This window comes from Podarcis liolepis (assembly GCF_965112155.1).
Source record: "Podarcis liolepis genome assembly, chromosome: 10".
Taxonomy (NCBI): Eukaryota; Metazoa; Chordata; class Lepidosauria; order Squamata; family Lacertidae; genus Podarcis; species Podarcis liolepis.
The window spans coordinates 34,667,658-34,689,548 of NC_139562.1; the positions used below are offsets into that span (position 1 = coordinate 34,667,658).

Genomic DNA, 21,891 nt, shown 5'->3' on the forward strand with positions numbered 1-21,891 from the left:
AAGGTATAGAGGAGTAGAGCTATGTGTAAACAGCATACTAGTGGCACCTTGCTTTAAAACTCCCAATGACTGCTCCCAATGGCTTCACATAAATGTTAACTAGCACTGGGGAGGGGATAAATCCTGCAGAACGCCATCACACAGATGCTAGAGGGCCAAGGAGCACAAATAATAAAAATAAAAATAAAAATAAAAATATTATTTATACCCCACCCATCTGGCTGGGTTTCTCCAGCCACTCTGGGCGGCTTCCAGCTGAATATTAAAAACAATACAGTATCAGACATTAAAAACTTCCCTGGGTCTGCCCTCCTGGTCAGGGGTAACCAACCTCTGGACCACATGGAGCAACTCTTCAGGATGGGTTCTTGGGGATGCAATGGAGGCAGCAAAGTAGGAGCTCTTTGCTGCCCCCGCTGCCATGTAGTAGGCTTGATTATGAGCTTGAACACATGCTCAGTTGGCTGCAAGAATTACACCACTTATGCTGTAACCCCCACCCAGTCCATTTCATCAATCACTGCTCCCCATAATACCAAATGAAGCATCAGGGGGACCTCAGGAGCAATCATATCAATGACCTATGAGTCTCAACATTCCATAATGAAACTAGGACTTCATCACCTGCTCAATCCACTCAGAAAACCCCCCGTAAGTGTTCATAAATCTATCACATTCCGTCCTAACCGGTCCGCCCCCCCCCCCCTTTGCAGGGGAAAATTGTTGCTGCAAGTTCAAACCTCCCTGGTTTGAAGGTATCAAAAACATTTCTGAAGGAGGGGAGAGAGACAAATGCCTAATTTTCTTATACATGGATTGCAGCTGCAGTGCACAGAACAGGATTTCCTCCATTCTGCCCTGCAAGCATGCAGGGAATTGGGGCATGCAGAGAATTGGGGCATGGAGAGCACCATATGGAAAGCCTTGTGTGTGTTAAATAAGCCTGACTAAGACGTGCCCTTATTACAGCTTTTCTCTTTATCTGCTATACCTCCTCCTGTTCTGATTCAGTGTGTTTCCGTATGTTTCACAGCAATTATAGGGGGGAAATCAGTGCCAGGCAGCTTACACAAACAAAACCTCATTGATGTTTGAGGGACCATATAGATGTGAAGGGTCACTAAATCACTTACCATATTGATCATGTTTGGTCTGCCCTTTATGTCACATGCAGCATTGCCCCATAGATGACATTTCTTTTACCATTTAAGATGTAGCTGTTGGTACCATATATTAGAAGCTACACTGCACCAGACTCTGATTCTCTCCCCTCATTTCTGGTTACAGACAAGAAACATGTAGCAGAATACATTCTTCAGACTCTTCTTCTCAGGTTCTACTACATCTATATTTTCTTCCCTGTATTTTACTTTAAAAAAAAAATAAAAGAAAAAAATGTAATGTAAATGTAGGGGCATATCACAAAACATCAACCTCATAGATGGTCAGTCAGCAAAGCCACAGCATACTACTTGCCTATTTAAGTAAGATGTACTGCAACATCTACTGTAACAATTATCTCCAAAAGAAGACACCCTTTCTTCTGAGTTGAAATATATACTGTATCACATTTTAAAAAGATAATCAGTGTAAAAGGGAATCCTATCTCCAGCATCAATGGCCATCTAATATTTTTATGTAGAAGATTTTTTTCCTATATTAAATATGTTGCTTTAGAAACAATTGGCAGGTTGCACTATTGTTTTTGACTTCTTAAAAAAGGTGTTGATATATTTGACATGAAACATAAAGCTGTGAAAATTGCATCATGCTGTATATAAGATGACAAATCTGGGCCAATACAAATGTCTGGAAAGAATAGTTTTGAAGAAATGTAGAACAACTATTGTGTTAAACGGAAACACAAAGGGAATGACATCAGCCTTTCAAAGTTGAAAACTAAATTTGAACAACTGAAAAGTCAAGTTTCAACACGACTGAACATTACAAACTTTACATTTTATGGTGCGAAGCCATGTGTATTATTGGATGGACTGCATAACTTAGTGGTAGAGCACATACTTTGAATGATAAAGGTCATAGGTTCGCTCTCCCACATCTCTAGGTAGGACTGGAGGTGAATCCTATATGAAACCCTGGAAACTACTAATCGTGGTAGACTTGCCTTCCTCAGCCAGATGCCATCCTAGTGTTTTGACTACAACTCCCAGCTGTGCTGACTGGGGCTGAAAGGAGCTGTAGTTCAAAATATCTGGAGGGCACTAGGTTGAGGTAAAGCTGGTGTATGCAATGCTGAACTAGGATGAACAAACTTATGATGCTCACTATAAGGCAGCTTCCTTTATCCCTAGAGTTCTTTTGACTTCTTCCATGCCACATGCAGAATTTGTCAAAAAAAATATTCCATTATTGCTATATAAATCATGTTTGAAAGTTCTTTATCAAAATTACTATTAAATGCTGTTATGGAGAAGGAATGTTGAATTTTAAAAAGTTTTTCATCCACACCCACATCAGTTCCTGTTGTTTTCCTTTCTTAGAAATGAATGTTGCTCTCTCCATTTCTTCTTGTACGAATATTGGGAAGCAAACTTCAGATTATACCAGTTGATTTGCTTCTACCCCCTACTCTCCTCAGTGCAGGGAGAGGTGAGAAAAACAACTGGGTGTGGATTACTAAATGGAGGTGTAATCCAAGCAAGTTAGAGCTGATTCTAGTCGGTAGGACTACCGATTATGAGTTAACAACACAGTTTGCATTAGAATGGGCTGCATTTGCCCTGATAAATTTTTTTTGCAACTTGGGGGTGTTTCTCTGTAGTAAAAAGAAAGGAGTGCATTTGCCAAGCTTAGGTTAATTGCCAGCTATGCATGTCTTAGTTAGGGCTGCCACATGTCTGGAATTTCCCGGACATAGCCAGAATATAGCAGTTGGAAACAGTGTCTGGGCGAAAAATTCCTGAAATTTTGATGCATGGCAACTCATGTCGGAATTTCAGATTTTGGCAAATTTCCATAAGATTTGGCAACCCTATTCTTAGTAAAGAGAGAACTTGCCATGATAACTCATGAAGTTAGTTGTCTTAAATGGCTGGGAGTTTCAAAGCTACATCAAAGCAAAGACTTTACATGGAACTGCCTTTGCAAAGTATTTCATGTAGCCCAAAATGCAGCAGTTAGAATTTTAGCAGGAACCAGCTTTATGGAAATATGCCTCTGTTGCTATTACAGTGGTACCTCGGGCTACAGATGCTTCAGGTTACAGACTCCGCTAACCCAGAAATAGTACCTTGGGTTAAGAACTTTGCTTCAGGATGAGAACAGAAATCGTGCTCTGGTGGCGTGGTGGCAGCAGGAGGCCCTATTAGCTAAAGTGGTACCTAAGGTTGAGAACAGTTTCAGGTTAAGAATAGACCTCCAGAATGAATTAAGTTCTTAACCCAAGGTACCACTGTAGACCAATATGAGGTTCTGATTCATTTCTAAGCTCAATTGAAGGTGCAGCTTGAAGAATCTATTTGTTTAATTACCAATCAGCCATGGTAAGGTAAAGGTACCAATGCTCGTGCGGGCCAGTCGTGTCTGACTCTAGGGTTGTGCGCTCATCTCACTCTAGAGGCCGGGGGCCAGCGCTGTCCGGAGACACTTCCGGGTCACGTGGCCAGCGTGACGAAGCTGCTCTGGCGAGCCAGCACCAGAGCAGCACACGGAAACGCCATTTACCTTCCCGCTATAAAGCGGTACCTATTTATCTACTTGCACTTAGGGGTGCTTTCAAACTGCTAGGTGGGCAGGAGCTGGGACCGAAAGATGGGAGCTCACCCCGCCGCGGGGATTCGAACCGCCGACCATGCGATCGGCAAGCCCTTGGTGCTGAGGTTTTACCCACAGCGCCACCCGCGTCCCTATCAGTCATGGTACTATTCCTTTAATCTCAGTGTCCCTGGTTAGTCTCCTTCTGTGCTCTTGGCTCTATTGGTATTGAATGCCAGAGCTACCAAGCCAAACAAAGCACACCTGCCATGCATGGCAGCCCTAGGCACTTGGTAAATCTCCAGGTTTTGCTTTCTCCTTGGGTCTGCAAACAAAGGTCATGTTGAGCACTTCTGGCCACTATACTTAACTTAATGGACTGCATATGGCTTGATGTCTGACAAATTGCACACCTTTGTGTTAATTGCTTCCCTATAAGTTCCTTGAATTCTTTTTTCTGCATGTGATACTTTATAGCCTCGTTTAATTGCACTGTCTGTTTATTCAGAGCATAGACACACATATATTATCCATCTTATGAATGTAGGGGAACCTGCCTGCCATTTTGATAAAGTGTGCATGTTCGTGTTTAAGCTGGATGCAGTTCAGAATTGTGTATGGTCTTACAATTCCATGTTTCTATATCTGTGTCATTGAACAAATTGAATTTTATCTATTTCTAGTCGCAGGAGGGCATGGTACCAAAACATAAAATAATAATTAAAAATAATCAAAATCTGTAAGTCGATGAAATGCTAATTCCCTTTTTAAAGATATTGAAGCAGATAATTAAAACTGGAAGGAAAATCATACCCAAGAGCTTTTTCTTTAACGTGTGTTGCAGTTTACATTAAATATTACATTAAACATTTATTTCCAATGATGAGGCCCACAATCCTTTGCAGAGCTCATTGAAATCCATGGACTTGGGTGAATCTAACTCTGCATACATTCAGGCTCTTACTAGGAGGTAAATCCTGTTTTGTTTGCTAGACCTACTTTTGAATAAGTGTGCATAAGATTGGCTGAAAATCTTTAATCTGCTTCCTCAATTCTCAAAATACTGTGAAACTGTTTCTTAGATTCCTGGTGGCTCTGAATGGATGAATTTACCTTAATAAATATCAGCAACAAAACAGAGTACTATTTGTTTGAAGTCTCCAATAAATATTTTTCAGTTCAGTAATGCTTCGTTGCCCATTCAGTAGTACATAGGTTATAAGAGCTGAATAAGATATTTTGAAGTCAACTAGATACTTCCCTCTGACTTCAGTTGCACTAGAAATGAGTCATAATGTGTTGTGCTTTCTGATTCACTCATGTGCTGGGTGTGTAATGTTTTGGTTATGAACAATAAAGGGATTGTTTATGTAGGCACTGATTTGCAGCAGTACACACCTGGAAATAATGTATTTGTAAAAGCTTCTAACAAATATATTTTTGACTAGATGTGAATTCCTTACCCACCATATTTCATGTATATTTAGAAAGTTCCTATAAATAAACTGTTATCCCTGTGGTTAAACATTGCATTTAAGGTGGAAAAAACAAAGTTTATGAATGAATTATTGTTATAGTTCCCAGGGTATCAGCTATATTGGTAAATTTAGAAATATTGAACATTCAGTCTTCTTAAAATTTATCATGTTTATATATTCTTTTCTCATTCAGACAGTTCCTCTTTTGAAAAGGAATATGATATTTTACATAGTAAAAAAAATCATTAAAGTGTTAGCATGAATTGATTACCTTTTTCAGACTGAATTTTAAACAGATTATAATGGAGCTTTGCTGACAAGTCTGGTAGTATTTTATGCTTGAAAAATTTAGAAGATGAAGAAATAATTATTTTGACTGAAATGGTGGTGTTCAATTTATGTTACTCGGTTTTAACAAGAAAACATGCAACACTTTATTCATTCATTATGAGCTGATTGAAAAGAATTAATAGGAGCAGTGGTTTAGAGCACACTGTGTGAGCAGAGCAAAGCTCAGTGCAGTCTAAAAAAAAGGAAGCAAGTAGTAAAGCATGCAATAGGCTACAGCTAATGCTTTGCGTCTCCTGATGTCTTCTGAAACGTAAAAAATCTACAACAGGCAGATCTCTGTAACGCATCACTGGTAGAAAGGTTCTATTCAGATTTTAGCGTTTTAGCTTGCCTCTGATGACCTGCTATTTTCTGCATTTGTTTTGACTGCTCTCATCATTCAAGATTGATGCTTGGATGGGTGTGTAGGTGGAAGCAGCAGTAGCAAGCTTACAGCTTACAGACAAAAAATCTGCCTTATCTGATGGCTATTATTGAAAATGCGAGGTGTAGCCTAGGCTGTGTAATGAAGGGGAGCGAGCGAGGGGGAGCAAGGAGCATGGAGCTGCATACTGATGAATGTAGGAGTATTTGATAAAAGATTTCTTGCTGCTAGCAGTGCATTGCTCATGGTGGAGTATTCCGACAATCACATATAACAGAAAACAGCTCAGCTGACAGCTTGATATGCCTTTTCCCCTCCACTGCATGACGTACTGGTCTGTAGTAGAGATTAATACCTACGAAATGTTGAGGTAGGAGCAGATCTTACTCTATAGCTTGCCCTGGAAACTATGTGCTACTTCTGACTTTCTTTCTTGCTGGAAGCATTCATTTGACAAGCTGGCGGGCTCCTTTGATACCAATTTTTCTCGGAACACAATGTGGCAATGCCACCTCTCAGCCCAGGACCATCGTTATTATCCTGTGGATGGATATTCCCTGCTTAAACGCCTCCCTTCTCAAACTCTTTCAGCACCCAGATGCCCTGTCCAGACTGTGGGACAATGGTTGGAAAATATTGGGCTACCTCAGTATGAGAACCACTTGCTGGCTAATGGATTTGACAATGTACAGTTTATGGTAAGTGATTTTCTCTGTGTAATATTGTGTGCTGATGTCTGGTTCTTTGCCTCATGAAATCTTATACAGCATAGAAGGGAATCTGTTTTGTGTTTTGCAGTGTGCTTTAGGATAAAAATGCATTTGCATAATCCTATCTGCCTACCAGTACGAGCAATGGATTTGGGAGCCACAGTTCTGCTTGGTTCATATTTCATTCCAAAGCATTTTTAAAGAAAGTAAAAGCGTGATACATCTGGACTACCCCTGAGGGGGTGTGGAATCAGTTTTTCTTTCTATGAGGACAAGTGTATCGGTAGGGAACAGATTACCCTAGTTAATATTGAAATTATGTAAAAATAATTAATCTCCATATTCAATTCTAAATGTTCAAAAGGACTACTGTATGTTGAGCTTTAAAAAAGAACTATATCCCTAGTGCATAGAAATGAATGGCTGTTCCTTTAAATGTAAATCTAAAACCCACCTATATTTAACTATTAAAGAGTTAACAGAGATGGATAAGCCAGATTTCTTTGGTATACAGTGCCCCTATTTTGTGTAGTGCTTTAAGCTATGAAAGCTTTCGACAAATATGACCATGGACAGGAATAAAGGTAACTTAGTTGATAAGGCAATAGCCTACCCTTTTGTATACACCTTCCAGTTCCTAGATGTAGTAACACTCACCACACCTGTTGTTCACAAGCTGTTCTTATAACACATTTCACTATATTTTCTGTGAAGTCAGATTTTTATGTGCTGCAGTGTTATTGCCATAATAGAAAACTTGCATACGCTATATGAAATGCATAGTTTTGTGTCAATGCACAATGGTGATTTTCTTAAACATGTAAAAAACCTTTATGATAAACTAAGATTTTAGAAAATTAGATTACAAGGTGGTTCTAAAGCATTTGAAAAATATATCTATGTGAAATATTACCAACTCCTAACTTCTAGGCTATATTAATCCAATTTCTTCATACGATAAGATTTTGCACACTGGATTGAGTATAAGAATCTAATTTTATGCAGATCAACCATTAATGGCTCTAGATCAGGCCCTGTGATATACCTATGCAGATATTCCCATTTATGATTTAAGCATTAAATGTCCAAGGTAATTCAATTACATGGGTTCTTTCCCCACCTTTGTATTGTAAGATCAATATACAATTGTTGCAGTAGTGTATAGCTGCTTGTACAACAAGGGATTAAATTAGCACAAATTTGGATGAAATGTTAGGTTCTTATAATCAGTTAAATTATTATACAACCAGTAAGGAAGAAAGTAAAAGTAATCATAAGTGATAAAATATGCCATGTTATTCATAGCCATGTTATACTGCTGTTACATTATTATCTTGGATACTTTGAAAAGATTAACCAATATCCCATCTTCAAATCTAACAATTTTAAGTGACGTATATACACTGCAGTTGCATATCATAAGTTCCTAGCATACTAAAAAATGCACAGTGTAACCAATGATTATTAATGCTAGAGAGACCAAATAGCATTTACATTCAAAATACTGAAAAGGTGCTAGTCTGCTGAGAAAGAATAAACTTGGTTAAGGTAAAACATATATATTTTGTTATTTTCTAGCATTAAATAATTGCTTATCCACTGAACATTTTGTATAGTGCAGACCTGTACATGTCTACCAAGAAGAAGGCTCCATTTAGTTCAGTGGGACATATTAGAAAGGAAGTGGGTTATAGGACCTCTGCCTGATTCTGTTTTATGAATGCTTATTTCATCAATGGAATACTCAACCCCATTATCAATTTTAATTCCCAGTTTTGAATTGTTATATCAGGACAGGCACTATTAATTTGACATTATCATACTTCCCATTTTGTTTTTCTAGAAATACACTTTGATGCTTATTTGTTTTCCTGTTGCCTAAGCAACACCATCACACACCTTTTTTAGAATTAAGTAGTAATGTATGTCTTACTAGATACTTCATGGAGGAATACGTATAGTTAATGGTGATAGAATTTTCAGTATATGAGGAAATATGTTAAGGCAGCTCTCAACAACAGTGCTATATTCATTAAAATCATATAAAGTCTAATGTTTTTCTCAAATAAAAAGCAAACTTGATAAAGCATTCATTAGAATAGTAGAATAGCCCTTGGATTTATACTCCTATGGCAAGAAAAGTAAGCATTTAAATACCATATAAATTTATTAGAGATATTGTTAGCAGCTTATGTACATAGAATGAAGAAAAACAATCTCTATTTGTTTTACCTACATTTTTCAATTTATTTTCATTATTTTTTGTCATTGTTTACACATGCAGTATGCAAGCTATGTCTTGCTTCCAAACATGTTATATTTTTAGAATATTTTTGCCTATAGTGAGTGAAATTCTGTAATCCTAAAACGTTGAGGCACAAAGCATCATAGGCAACCTGTTGATGGCTCTACCTAAGTTGAATTTCAGAATGTAGAAAACAAGTCACTAGATGAGATGGCTATGCTTCAGTAGATCCATTTATAGTACCACCAGTAATCTGTCACAGAGTAAGTTGTATCCTTTGAAAGTAAAAGTTGGATAATGGAATAGTGTGCACTTGCTGAAAGGACAATGATGACATCAAAGACAATGCAAAGCAATGATTAGTGTGCTATTTAACTGACTGCTAAGACAGTGGAAGAGTTATATCCTTGCAATTAGGGTACTTCAGCTAATTGCAAATTATAGCATCCCGTCTGGCCTAAGCACTTAGGAAACCTAATGAACTAATGGGCATAATTCTTTTTCAAAGATTTTTAACTCTTCTATTCCCAGTATAACCTTTATGCACACTCGGGAATGTACTGTAAGAGATCTGATCAGAGCAAACTTGAATTAAAAAACTGGATGATTGATATTTAAAATATATTTGATTACAGCTTTGCACTGGAATTGGGATAACATTTGGTTTCAGTAGAAAAACAGCTAAGCAAAAATTTAGAATGAGCCAACACATGATGGATTTGGAAAACCACATTAACAGACTTGATGTCATTTTAGAGAGGTGTCAAGAACCAACAGTCATAGTCAGGATATTAGACTTAAATTTAAAAAAACCAGAATTCCGAAATAAGCTTGGAAAAGTCAGACTGAAACTTATAAAGGTCTGTTTCTTTGCCCCTTTAGTCAGTATTTGTGGGAGTGTCTTAAAAGAAGCCCGATCTCTCCCTACAGTGGTTATTTGGGGTATGAAGGGAAGGCTGTATGCCCATGTATAGAATAAAATGTTTTGTTGGCATCCGTCTGTCTTGAGAGACAATCAAGTTCACCTCTGGAGATTAAGTCAAACCGCTGGACAAACACAGTGCCTACTGTGGCTGCAGTGACTGGTAACTCATAACTGCTGCCTCCCGCATTGTTTTTGCAGCATTAGCAGCACCGAAGTGATCTCTCTGGGGCGCAAACCTGGGCAGTGTATATGGAGGTCCTCAGCTGCCCAGACAACATGACCCCCCTCTTGGCCTCACTGATGTGCTCCAAAGGAAAGCAGAGCAATACATTTGGCACTAGCTTGGCTGCAGGAGTTGCTGGAAGGAGGCGCACAAGCTGCCATACAACTGTCTTAGGGACTCCTCTCCAGATTTGTGTAGGGTTTACTCTTTAGCCTTTTCTTCTCTCAAAGATGTCCCACAAGGCAGCAGGCATGGATTACTCTTCAGGGTTTGTTCCAAAAGCCTTTCTCATGGATGAGTATAGCCACAAGGTTTAGGGTCAGAATTTGATTCCTTTTCCTAGATGGGCTATCTTGCCAGGTTGGCAAGCCACACCTGCCCCTATAGCATAAAAAATAGAATAAAAACCCTTCAGGTATCTGATGGAATAGGTCCTAGTCCACAAATGTTTATGTTCAGTGCTGTTTTTCTAGAAAAAGAGGTGCTGGAGCTGACCATGAAAACCTCCCTTGCTCTTATAATGGCAATGGCGCCCAGCTGAGAGGTGCCAGAACTGAGTTCCTGTGAGCTCCAGCTGAAAAAAAACCTGCTTATGTTATACAGTGGTACCTTTGGTTACAAACACTTCAGGTTACAAACGCTTCAGGTTACAGACTCCGCTAACCCGGAAGTAGTATCTCAGGTTAAGAACTTTACCTCAGGATGAGAAAAGAAATCGTGCGGCAGAAGGAGACCCCATTAGCTAAAGTGGTACCTCAGGTTAAGAACGGTTTCAGGTTAAGAACGGACCTCCAGAATGAATTAAGCTCATAACCAGAGGTACCACTGTAATAATATATAGACTTTAAGATGTTAGACATCTGTCAGGGAACTGCCATTAGAGCCAGAGGGAGAGGGAGGGCTCCAGAGAGATTCCGGAGAGCGTCCCGGGAGGGGGAGAAGCAGCACATCTTCTGGGGAAGGAAATCAGCGTAACACCAGTGGAGAAGGGGGGCAGAGGGGGAAACGGTGAGGTGGCTCCAAGACTCCTCGCCGGGAACAGTGGGGAGAGCACGGGTCCTCCGATGCCCACACCCTCCCTGCGCAGAAGGCTTCCGCGCAGGGAGGCTAGGCGGAGACTAGGCGTCAAAGAGCTTCTTTGCTGGAAGAAGTTCAAGAAACGCCCACTAACGGATTCTGCCAGCGATTGAGACAGTCACGGGCGCGTGGCTGTCCAGACAGAAAGGGTTCATTCAGGCAACCAGCCAAGAGTGGCGTTGATTTACACACAAGCAACCCCTAGAACCATTACAACATCATATGTTGTTTTATTGCAGAAGAGAACTAGATGTAAGGAATGAGCCCAATGGGGTCAATTCTTACCCCCACTTTAGATAGTCACTACTACAGCATGGAATGTAAGAACCATGAACCTGGGTAAGTTGGATGTGGTCAAAAATGAGATGGCAAGAATAAATATTGACATCCTGGGCATCAGTGAACTAAAATGGACGGGAATGGGCGATTTAAGTTCGGATGACCATCATATCTACTACTGTGGGCAAGAATCCTGTAAAAGAAATGGAGTGGCCCTCATAGTCAACAAAAGAGTAAAGCTGTACTGGGATTCAATCTCAAAAATGATAGAATGATCTCAATTCGAATCCAAGGCAGACCTTTTAACATCACAGTAATCCAAGTTTATGCACCAACCACTGGTGCTGAAGAAACTGAAATAGACCAATTCTATGAAGACTTACAACACCTTATAGAAATGAAGGATGTTCTTCTCATTATAGGGGATTGGAATGCTAAAGTAGGGAGTCAAGAGATAAAAGGAACAACTGGCAAGTTTGGCCTTGGAATTCAAAACGAAGCAGGGCAAAGGCTAATAGAGTTCTGCCAAGAGAACAAGCTGGTCATCACAAACACTCTTTTCCAACAACACAAGAGACGACTCTACACATGGACATCACCAGATGGGCAGCATCTGATTATATTCTCTGCAGCCAAAGATGGAGAAGCTCTATACAGTCAGCAAAAACAAGACCTGGAGCTGATTGTGGCTCAGATCATCAGCTTCTTATAGCAAAATTCAAGCTTAAACTGAAGAAAGTAGGAAAAACCACTGGGCCGGTAAGATACAATCTCAGTCAAATCCCTTATGAATACACAGTGGAAGTGAGGAACAGGTTTAAGGATTTAGATTTGCAGGACAGAGTGCCTGAAGAACTATGGATGGAGGCTCGTAACATTATACAGGAGGCAGCAACTAAAACCATCCCAATGAAAAGGAAATGCAAGAAAGCAAAGTGGCTGTCCAACGAGGCCTTACAAATAGCAGGGGAGAGAAGGCAAGCAAAATGTGAGGGAGATAGTGAAAGATACAGGAAACTGAATGCAGAATTCCAAAAAATAGCAAGAAGAGACAAGAAGGCCTTCTTAAACGATCAATGCAAAGAAATAGAGGAAAACAATAGAATGGGAAAAACCAGAGATCTGTTCAAGAAAGTTGGAGATATGAAAGGAACATTTCGTACAAAGATTACCAAAATAAAAGACAAAAGTGGAAAGGACCTAACAGAAGCAGAAGACATCAAGAAGAGGTGGCAAGAATACACAGAGGAATTATAGCAGAAAGAAATGGATGTCTCGTACACTCCAGGTAGTGTGGTTGCTGACCTTGAGCCAGACATCCTGGAGAGTCAAGTCAAATGGGCCTTAGAAAGCACTGCTAATAACAAGGCCAGTGGAAGTGATGATATTCCAGCTGAACTATTTAAAATTTTAAACAATGATGCTGTCAAGGTGCTACACTCAATATGCCAGAAAATTTGGAAAACGCAGCAGTGGCCAGAGGATTGGAGAAGATCAGTCTACATCCCAATCCCAAAGAAGGGAAGTGCCAAAGAATGCTCCAACAACCACACAATTGCACTCATTGCACTCACTGACGACAGAGGATGAGATGGTTGGACAGTGTTCTCGAAGCTACAAACATGAGTCTGACCAAACTGCGGGAGGCAGTGGAAGACAGGAGTGTCTGGCGTGCTCTGGTCCATGGGGTCACGAAGAGTCGGACACGACTAAACGACTAAACAACAACAACTACAGCATTGGAAAGCTAAGTGCTTGCTTTGCTTATGAACAGAACATGGAAGGAGAATTGGGCTCTCAGCTGCAAAATAAGGTGAGAGCCCCTTAACAGCCATCCAGGTCTTACTGCTAGACACTTGCCAAGACAACAGCTCACAGAGCTACCATAGTAGTAACCTGGGAGCTCTCCAAAGTCCTGCAGATGATTTGGGGGGCTTGAATTCCTACCTTTAACTCTTTAGGGGGCACTACTGGGCTTCTGTGAGACTTGAGCTCATAGAACAGGATACTCTGTTTCTTATCTGCACATCGAAATGCTCTCTGATTGAAACCTCCCTTCCCGTTAAGTCTAGGTTTATTCATTTGATCAGACTAACCAGTCCCATCTTTGTTTTCTGCTAACACTCAGAATCCCAATATCTTCTTGAGTGCCTTTCCCAATATAAATCTGCCCAGACCCTTAGATCTTTGTCTGAGGCCCTTTTCCAGCTCCCCTTTTAAAGGAGGCTTGGAGGTTGGAGACAAGGGAAGAGGGCATTTTTATTTGTGGCTCCCCAACTGTGGAATGTACTCCCCAGCAAGGTTTGCCTGGTGCCGCTGTTGGCATTTTTTCAGTGCCAGGTAATTATTGATTCCCCCCCCCCCCGTGTTTTTGATAGACTAAGAGGACATAGATTGTTATTACTGTGCAGCTGGAGTTGTTTCTTCTTTGTTTTGTTTTATGGTATAATCTATTTGTGTTTTTAACAATATTGTAAGCCATTTGGGTAACAAGTGACTAACAGACGAAAGCATAATATTAATAGCCAACATATTCATGTAGACTACAGTATCTCATACAAAATAGCCTATTATTAAAATAATGCCCAGACATAAGTATCACTGGAATTTTCTGAAAATTAGTAGTATTACAAGGGTCTTTCAGCATAGCCAGTGCAATAAACGCACAGGTGTTGGTTATTGTTCTTCAAAATATTGTTTTGAATATTGTTCAGATATTGTTCTTCAAAAGTGAAGTTATGTTGTGAGTATATATTTATTTTCCAGCAGTATGCTGAATTTGGATCTGGAAAAATTCCATTTCTCCTTCAGCACATTGATTGTTATGTGAACTATGAATGCCCAAATAGTTTCCTATGGTATGAAAAATGAGGATGTACCATTTCATGCATTCCATTACTGTTTGTGGAACTTTGAGTTTATTTATGTATACAAATTAAAACCTTGAGACCTGTGCTTTTTCTACACTTTGTCAGTATTTGTCCAAAACTAAACTGAAGAGCAGAAAGCTCTCATGACTGAATGCACACAAACACATTTATATAAAAATGTTTCATGTTAAAATTTGTTGTTTGTATTTTCGGTTGTTGTTGTTGTTTTGCTTGCTGGCCACACATTTTCCTGCACCATATTAAACTAGCCCCAGGGCACACTCATCAAGCTCCATTTTACAAACATGACTTGCAAAATGCAGTCTGGTTATTTGTGCCTATAGATGAGGGCTGTTATCACATTGCTGGTGCTGAGTTGGGGCTTGTGGAATTATTGTGTCAAAAATAAATCAAGTCAGGTTTTTTGGCTAATGAAGAAGTTGCACAGGAAAGCTCAGTCTAAGACATCATATTTCTCAAGAGAGCAAGAGAATTTGAAACAGGATGTCTAATGCAATTTGTCAGGAAGACTAATACAATTTGTCAGTTGCTGGCTAATGGTTGTCTAATTGCCATATCTTCATCAGTATGCCTGGTCTGATGTGGGTCAGTTTGTTTATGGTAGTGGTGGGAATATTTTTCAACCTAGAGGGTGGCATGCCAATGGTGGGTGGGACCAGAGACAAGAGTGGGCAGAGTAACAGATGAACAAAGCAACACATCCACACAAACGTCACAGGTGTACACACACACACACACACACACACTTCCAACCTCTGTCCAGCAAGAAAGAGGCACTATCACTGTTCAAGGATGCATTTCAGCCAGCCAGAATAATCAAATATGCTATGGTGCAGGGAGGCAAGGCCATTTGGTCTGGAGAGTATCCTGTGGGTCTTTATTCATCTCCTGATCCTGAGATTCCTGAACCCCTTGTTTAAAGAATAAAAAGCATGTGTCAAAGTTATATGATTGATAGTTCAAGATCAGTCTTGAAGGTGAATAAGGAACATTTTTGTTTTGGTCCAAATAGGTATATATCCCCCTAGGTCATGTGCTAGGATAATATTGCCCACCACATAGGTCTGCTGTGTAACATTCCTGTTCCTGTGCCTTCTTGTACTGCTGCTTCTGGGTATAGCAATGCTGTGCTGAGAGTGCTGCCATGCACTGGGCATTCACAGAAAGCTAGGGCTCTGTTGTAAAGTATATATTGGCCAGTAAGCCAAATCATAGCTTGGTTTAGATGAAATAAGCACATGGCCATGTATTCGAATTGGATCATTGTAAAATAATGTCTGAAATGTCTAGGGAAAACATGACATGTGCTAAACCATTCCTCCAAAGGGAGGGATAAAATAAATATCTGGAGTGACATTTATGTAGGAGTTTATCTCACACTCTGCTTGCTTTTCCCTTATGACACAGATCCTGAAAATGTTTACTGGTGTTCTGAAAGACAAAACAGTGGTAGGGCCAACATCATCTTCTGCTTGTGATGTGGCATTCTGATGCTTCCTTTTCTATACAGCTTCAGTCATTGTTCTTAATTTTTCTTTCATTCATTAATCACTCATTTATCATAGATGAGGAGATAATCAAGTAGTACTAATTTATCTAAAATTGAATTTCCAAAAATTCCATTTCTAAACCAAGAGGTATATTAGTATATTATATTAATTTACCATTCATATGCTTAGCTTTAATCAGAACTAGATTAGATTTATCCAAACATTCTTAAGAAACTAGACTATGAACTGCAGACCTGCTGATAAATATATATAACTTGTCATTGAAATGAACCTCATACCATATGACTGGTCAATGTAAGTGTAAGATCAGTGTTTTTAAAAACTGTTACCAGCAAACCAGGAAACTACCGGTACTGCCCTTTTATCTTATTTATTTATTTTTCTATTTAGCTATCAAATGTACCCCTCTCTCCATCATTGTATAATTATCTGGGGGGGGGGGGTGTCTCACACCATATCATACAAATACATGAACTCACAGAAACAGTTACACACACACACACACACACACACACAGTATAGTTCAACAAAACCGGTCCTATAACTGTTCCAATTCAGTAAACATTCCCATGGATGTTCAGAAAGAGGCAGAAGAGGAATATTTTCAGCTAGTGCTGAAAACCGGCTAGCATTGGTAGTAGCCTAATACTGGGGAAGAGGGTATTCGACAGCTGAGGTGTCACCACTGAGAAGGCCCTATTATAAGCCCCAGTTCCCCAGAATGTTAGATGATGTGATCTTAATTTCTATTCTAAGATGGCAAAATATTATTCATATTTAACCAATGCACGTAGGAAAAGTTAGACTGGCTTTCCCGAAGAGAAATCAGGCCTAAGCAATTTTAAATATTTAACACCACCAAGAAGTATGCAGATGGAGTGAGAGTATGGTCTTGCATTTTCAAACTCTTTTTACAATAGAGAAAAGTAAAGTCAAGCAACAGAGAGCCCCATGGCACCCTCAATACTCACCAATGTATTGTAATATAAGCTTTCATGTTCTACAGCTTACTTCATCAAATGTATGACAACTGGCATTTGTCACTAAGCAAGCCTAGCAATTTTGGCACAAGTGGACAGAGTTGGGAAACTGGAAACAGAAAACAAATGATCAGTATAAATGGAAAATTTTCACAAAGGAGAGGTAAACAGTGGTCCCATAAGTCTTCTGAACCAATAGATTAACAATGTACAATTCTTGCAGATGTTGAAGAGTGTTAGATTCCCCCACCCCCATACTAAGTGGCTAGGTAAGATCCTTTTATTTTATTTATTTATTTGTTTATTTGGAAATTTTATCCTGTCCTTTCAGTGCATTTGCATCTTCCAGGATGATTAAGAACATATGAACCAATAAAATCAGCATATTGAAAAAAATGTAGCAGGCAAAATGAAGACAAGAGCAGGAAAACTAAATGAAATAAGTGTTTGCTGCAGTACAAAAAGCACATTCCCAAAGTGAAGTGCTTGTCAGAATAAAAAAGTGTTAGCTGTGTGGTGAAAAGAGACAGCCAAATGAATTGCAATATTTGGAGTTTCAATAGACTAGAGGCACAGTCACAGTGAAGACTGTCCATGAACCAGCTCTCAGAGATGTTTGACAGTGCCTGTGCTATTGAAAGACTTTTCTTACAATAATAAGAGGAGGTGATGAAGAATTCTTGCAACTTAAGACAACCTCAGGTCAAATAATGGAAAACTGATTATCTGAGTACAATTAAGCTGAAACTATCAGGGGGACCTGATTATGGGTAATTATATGTTGTACATAATATAATAATGTGTACAGATTAATAACAAGTGTGTAAAAATAAGTTTATGAAACTAAGGCAAAGTCATAGCCCTGGGCTATATCTTGATAAAATAGCAAGTGCTTTGATTCAAATTGTTTATTTAGCGACATCAATGGACTTGGACATGCCTAGAGGGATTTTTTACTTGTCGTTTATTTGAACAGAAAACATTCTACCAATAGATCTTCTTTTGAAAGTTATCTTACTGCAGTTTCAAAATGATTTGCTATATGCTATGGTGGTGAGTGGTGGGTGTTGGTGCTGAAGAAGCTCTTTGAGAATGCAGAACTGAGTGGTTATGGTACATAACCTAGATGATTATAATGGGAATTAAAGCTGAACTCAAAGTTTTATGACTTGTAACTGGGACAGGAGACTTTGGGGACAGCAATAATGTTCAAAAAGTGTTGGGAGCGGCACTTGCCACTGGTAGAAAGCAAGGAGTTTCTTTCTGCTCGCTCTTCCATGCCATCACTTATTTTTGCTGCTGCCTTGTAGTTGTGGTGATGGAGTTCCCCTCAGTGGCAGGAATTCGTCCTCCCCTCCTCCCCAAATGCCCCTACATCACGACTCATGACACAATATCATTCCAGGGACATTTGGGGATGAAGTTTGCTGACCGCTTAAAGGAGTTATGCCACTGCTGACTCATGTGGTGGAAAAAGTAAACGTCATGGTGAAACATAAAGGAGAAACTGCTGCTGCTTGCCCCACCCATTGCAAGTACATTACACAGCGGGTGGTGCTGTGTTCTAAACCACAGAGCCTCTTGGGCTTGCCGATCAGAAGGTTGGCGGTTTGAATCCCCACAACGGGGTGAGCTCCTGTTGCTCTGTCCCAGCACCTGCCAACCTAGCAGTTCAAAAGCATGCCAGTGCAAGTAGATAAACAGATACTGTTGCGGCGGAAAGGTAAACAGTGTTTCTGTGTGCTCTGGTTTCCATCACGGTTCTTCTGTTGCGCCAGAAACTGTTTAGTCATGCTGACCACATGACTCAGAAAGCTGTCTCTAGACAAACGGAGGCTCCCTTGGCCTGAAAGTGAGATGAGTGCCGCAACCCCATAATTGCCTTTGACTGGACTTAACCGTCCAGGGGTCCTTTTCCTTTTACCCCTGAAAGCTTTCAAAATGGTCCCCCACTAGTGACCAAATATCCCTCAATTTCACCACCTGTGAATTTTGAAGGGGAGAAGGCAGTTCATTTCAGGCCTAGCTGAGAATTATTTGAAGAGGTGGAAGTGAAAAATAAATTAAATTGGGGAGGAGGACTGACTGTACAGCATGAAAGAGAACAAAAAATAGTGTAAGAACATCAAGAAGCATGAGAGAATAAAAATGCAAAAAGTATAATAAAATGTGTTGATATAAAAGGAAATGGGAAAAGTTCTTAAATGTATTTCAAGGTTAAAAGGAATAGAAAGAGAAGTATGTCACCTGGCAGAGTTCAAACAAAAAAAATGGACAAGGGGGTTGTTCTGAAATGCCATAGGATCCTTTCAACTACCAGTGGCAATGCCTGTACATAGAACTTTCTCCATGTTCTCTTCAGTGGATCTATGGGTTCTATTTTGAGTTTTCATCACAAAGAATGAAGTAGGAAGATCAAAAAATGCTGTAAATGTTAATGAAGACTATTGGGATCTCAGGGACAAAGAATTTATATGAGGCAGATAAAAATGTATTTTGATAATTACAAAGTGAATCTTCAGGGTCGGATTTGTCAAAGGTGTTTTAAGGAAAGGATACATGGATAAATTTAGGACTGTTTGCATGCATATCTACTGTAAATTACTGCATGAGAAGAAGAGCGGTATTAATCTAAGCCTTACCATTTACCATACTTTTCCATGTATAAGACAAGGTTTTTTTATTTTAAAATTATGTTTAAAATTGGGGGTCATCTTATACACGGATAGTGTATAGGGGGGACATGGGATTGTTTGCTGCCACGAGCTGGAGATTGTCAGCAGTGATTGGGCATGTTATTGGTTCCTGCGGCAAGAGCTGGTGTTGATTTGCTGTCGCTGTGGCAATTGGGTGGGCGATTGGCAGTTTCTGCAGGGTTGGGGACAAACAATAGGTGGCTTTGGCGCCGTGTGCTAGTAGCAGCGTAGGCCAGGTGGGTGGGTGATTATCAGCCATTCCCCCTCAAAACATGCTCAATAACTCTGGGCAATCTCCCCCCAAAAATCTCCCCCCAGTCTCCCAAAAATACACAGGGACATGTTATACACAGAAAAATACAGTGCTCACTTTCACTGTATTTTCTTCTGGTGGCCATATGAAGCTGCATTGCTGCAGAGGGGCAACCATTTTTCTCCTAAAAAATGCCCCTGGGAGGATGCTATATATCAACCAAATAAAGATCCATTGTGGGGGCATAGGAGTGCTGCCACCATTTGCTGTAGTAGCAAGAATGAATTAAGAAAGGAGCAAAAGCAGGAAAAGATGTCTAGAACTGGAAATCACCCCATGCTCCACTTCTGAAAAAGTATTGTTGCATGTGCATATTTGCCAGAGTGGGAAAGGGAGACATGGCAGTGTATCTGCTTGGCATACAACCCAGCTAGCTGGCTTTCCTTTGCACACCACACAATACTGGGATGGCTGTTTGAACAAACCAGTGGTCTGCTCAGCAGCAATGGCAGTTGCAGAAGGAGGGCAGCAGAAGGCTGAACTGCATGGTGCTGGTGAGAAAGAGAAGGAGCAGAGGACCACATGGGTTCCCTGTACCCCTGAACTGAAGCAATCCCTATTTGCCCCCCCTCCCCTGCATATACTTTGCTGGCAGAGGATCACACCCATCCCGTACCACTCCATCCCTCAAAGCCTCAAGGGTGTGGTACAAAAGTGCTTCTCAATGAGTGACAATGTAGAATAAGGTGTTTGTGTGAGGAGGCAACATATCCAGCCTCTTAAAAACCAACATGTTTAACTCTAATTAATGCATGAAGGGGTTAAGACCATAGAGTAAGCTGTCCTGCCAGGCTTAGCTAGGTCACACACCCTCACCTTGAGAGGAAGGGCTACCAAACTCTTTGTTCTCTCATTCTCCTTCTACCATGTGGACCCAACCAGTAAGTCTATCTAAGCCAGATGCTCCAAGATTGGACCACATTGCTTTAGCAAGCCATATTTGTGTTTTTATACAAATAATATAGAAGCATTTACCACTTTGAAATGAATCTAGGTTTTGCTGCCTGTCTTTTTTTTGCTGTTTTATGGAAAAGCACATAAATCTGACCTTTGAAGAGTTTATAAGTAAACCATTTTAACCTACTAGTCTCTTTCTGTGCTAAGGAACGAGGGGAGCTTCGGAAGCAGCTTAGAAGGGGGTATTTTAAAGTTTTAACAGCCTATATTTCCATGCTTTGCATTGCTGCATATTTTGTGATTTTAGATCTCTGCTGGGGCTCTTTCACCAAAGAGAGACTAAAGGGCAGGGAGGGAAATTAACAAAGTGACATGACTCCACCAACTAATAACGTTCTCGGTTTCTGCCCTTTTTTTTGAGTATTAGACTTAATTAAATCACTTTTGAAACCCCCTAATACATTTTCCAGAATAATTAACAAGTATGAACAAACTTAATTAGTCTGTAATAACATGAGGGACAGAGATTAATAACATGTGGGACACAAATTAATCATCTGCTTTGGACAGACGTGTTAAGGAATAGATTCTTCCTTTGACATGTGAGATCCTTAAGAGCATAAGAACATAAGCAGAAATTAGGGTCTCTCAAGTCCCACAGAAGCCAAACAGGAAAACTATAAGCAGAGAATAAGGGCAATAAATATATTATAATTAAATAAATATATTATAATTAATTAGTTAACTTCTATCTACCTTTTATCTAAGGAGTTCAAGGTGACATACATAGCTCTCCTCCTCCTCCTCCTCGTTGAATCCATACAGCAAGCCTGCGAGGCAGTTAGGCAGATATTCCACAGAAATATTTCCCAGAGGATGGCAAAGTAAATGCATAAATAAGCATAACGAGCAACACTGGGTGATTTTACAGGGCTGGTGTAACCTACACACTCTCAGCCACAGTCCTGCCCTGTGCAATATACTTAAAATAATGATTGACTTGATTTGTATTGTCATTTACAGTGTTTTTTAAGAAAAATATGTACAAATTCGGAAGGAAATAACATTTTTTTCGTATGAGATATAATGAGTTCTTGTCTTTGCTTCCATCTTTTGTTTTTGAGTTGATACACTACTCCCTAATCACAGGTACACTCAAATTATGGGTGCCTAGTTGTTGTTGTTTTGCTATGGGGCAGCAATTTCTTCACCCAGGGAGACAGCAGGAAAGGACTTA

At 39.9% G+C, this 21,891-nt stretch overlaps 1 protein-coding gene across 12 annotated transcripts in view; it reads left to right on the forward strand.

Moving 5' to 3' along the window:
* ANKS1B (ankyrin repeat and sterile alpha motif domain containing 1B) overlaps window positions 1-21,891 on the forward strand; it is a 324,701-nt gene that overhangs the window by 144,739 nt on the left and 158,071 nt on the right. For 6 of the 12 annotated variants that reach the window (XM_083462878.1, XM_083462889.1, XM_083462890.1 and 3 more), the window contains one exon: window positions 6,499-6,605. In XM_083462878.1, coding sequence (XP_083319004.1) covers window positions 6,499-6,605 — 107 coding nt within the window. Of the gene's footprint in view, window positions 1-5,801; window positions 6,606-17,320; window positions 17,519-21,891 lie in introns of those variants that run through there. The other 6 variants (XM_083462885.1, XM_083462886.1, XM_083462887.1 and 3 more) reach the window with 4 other exon arrangements.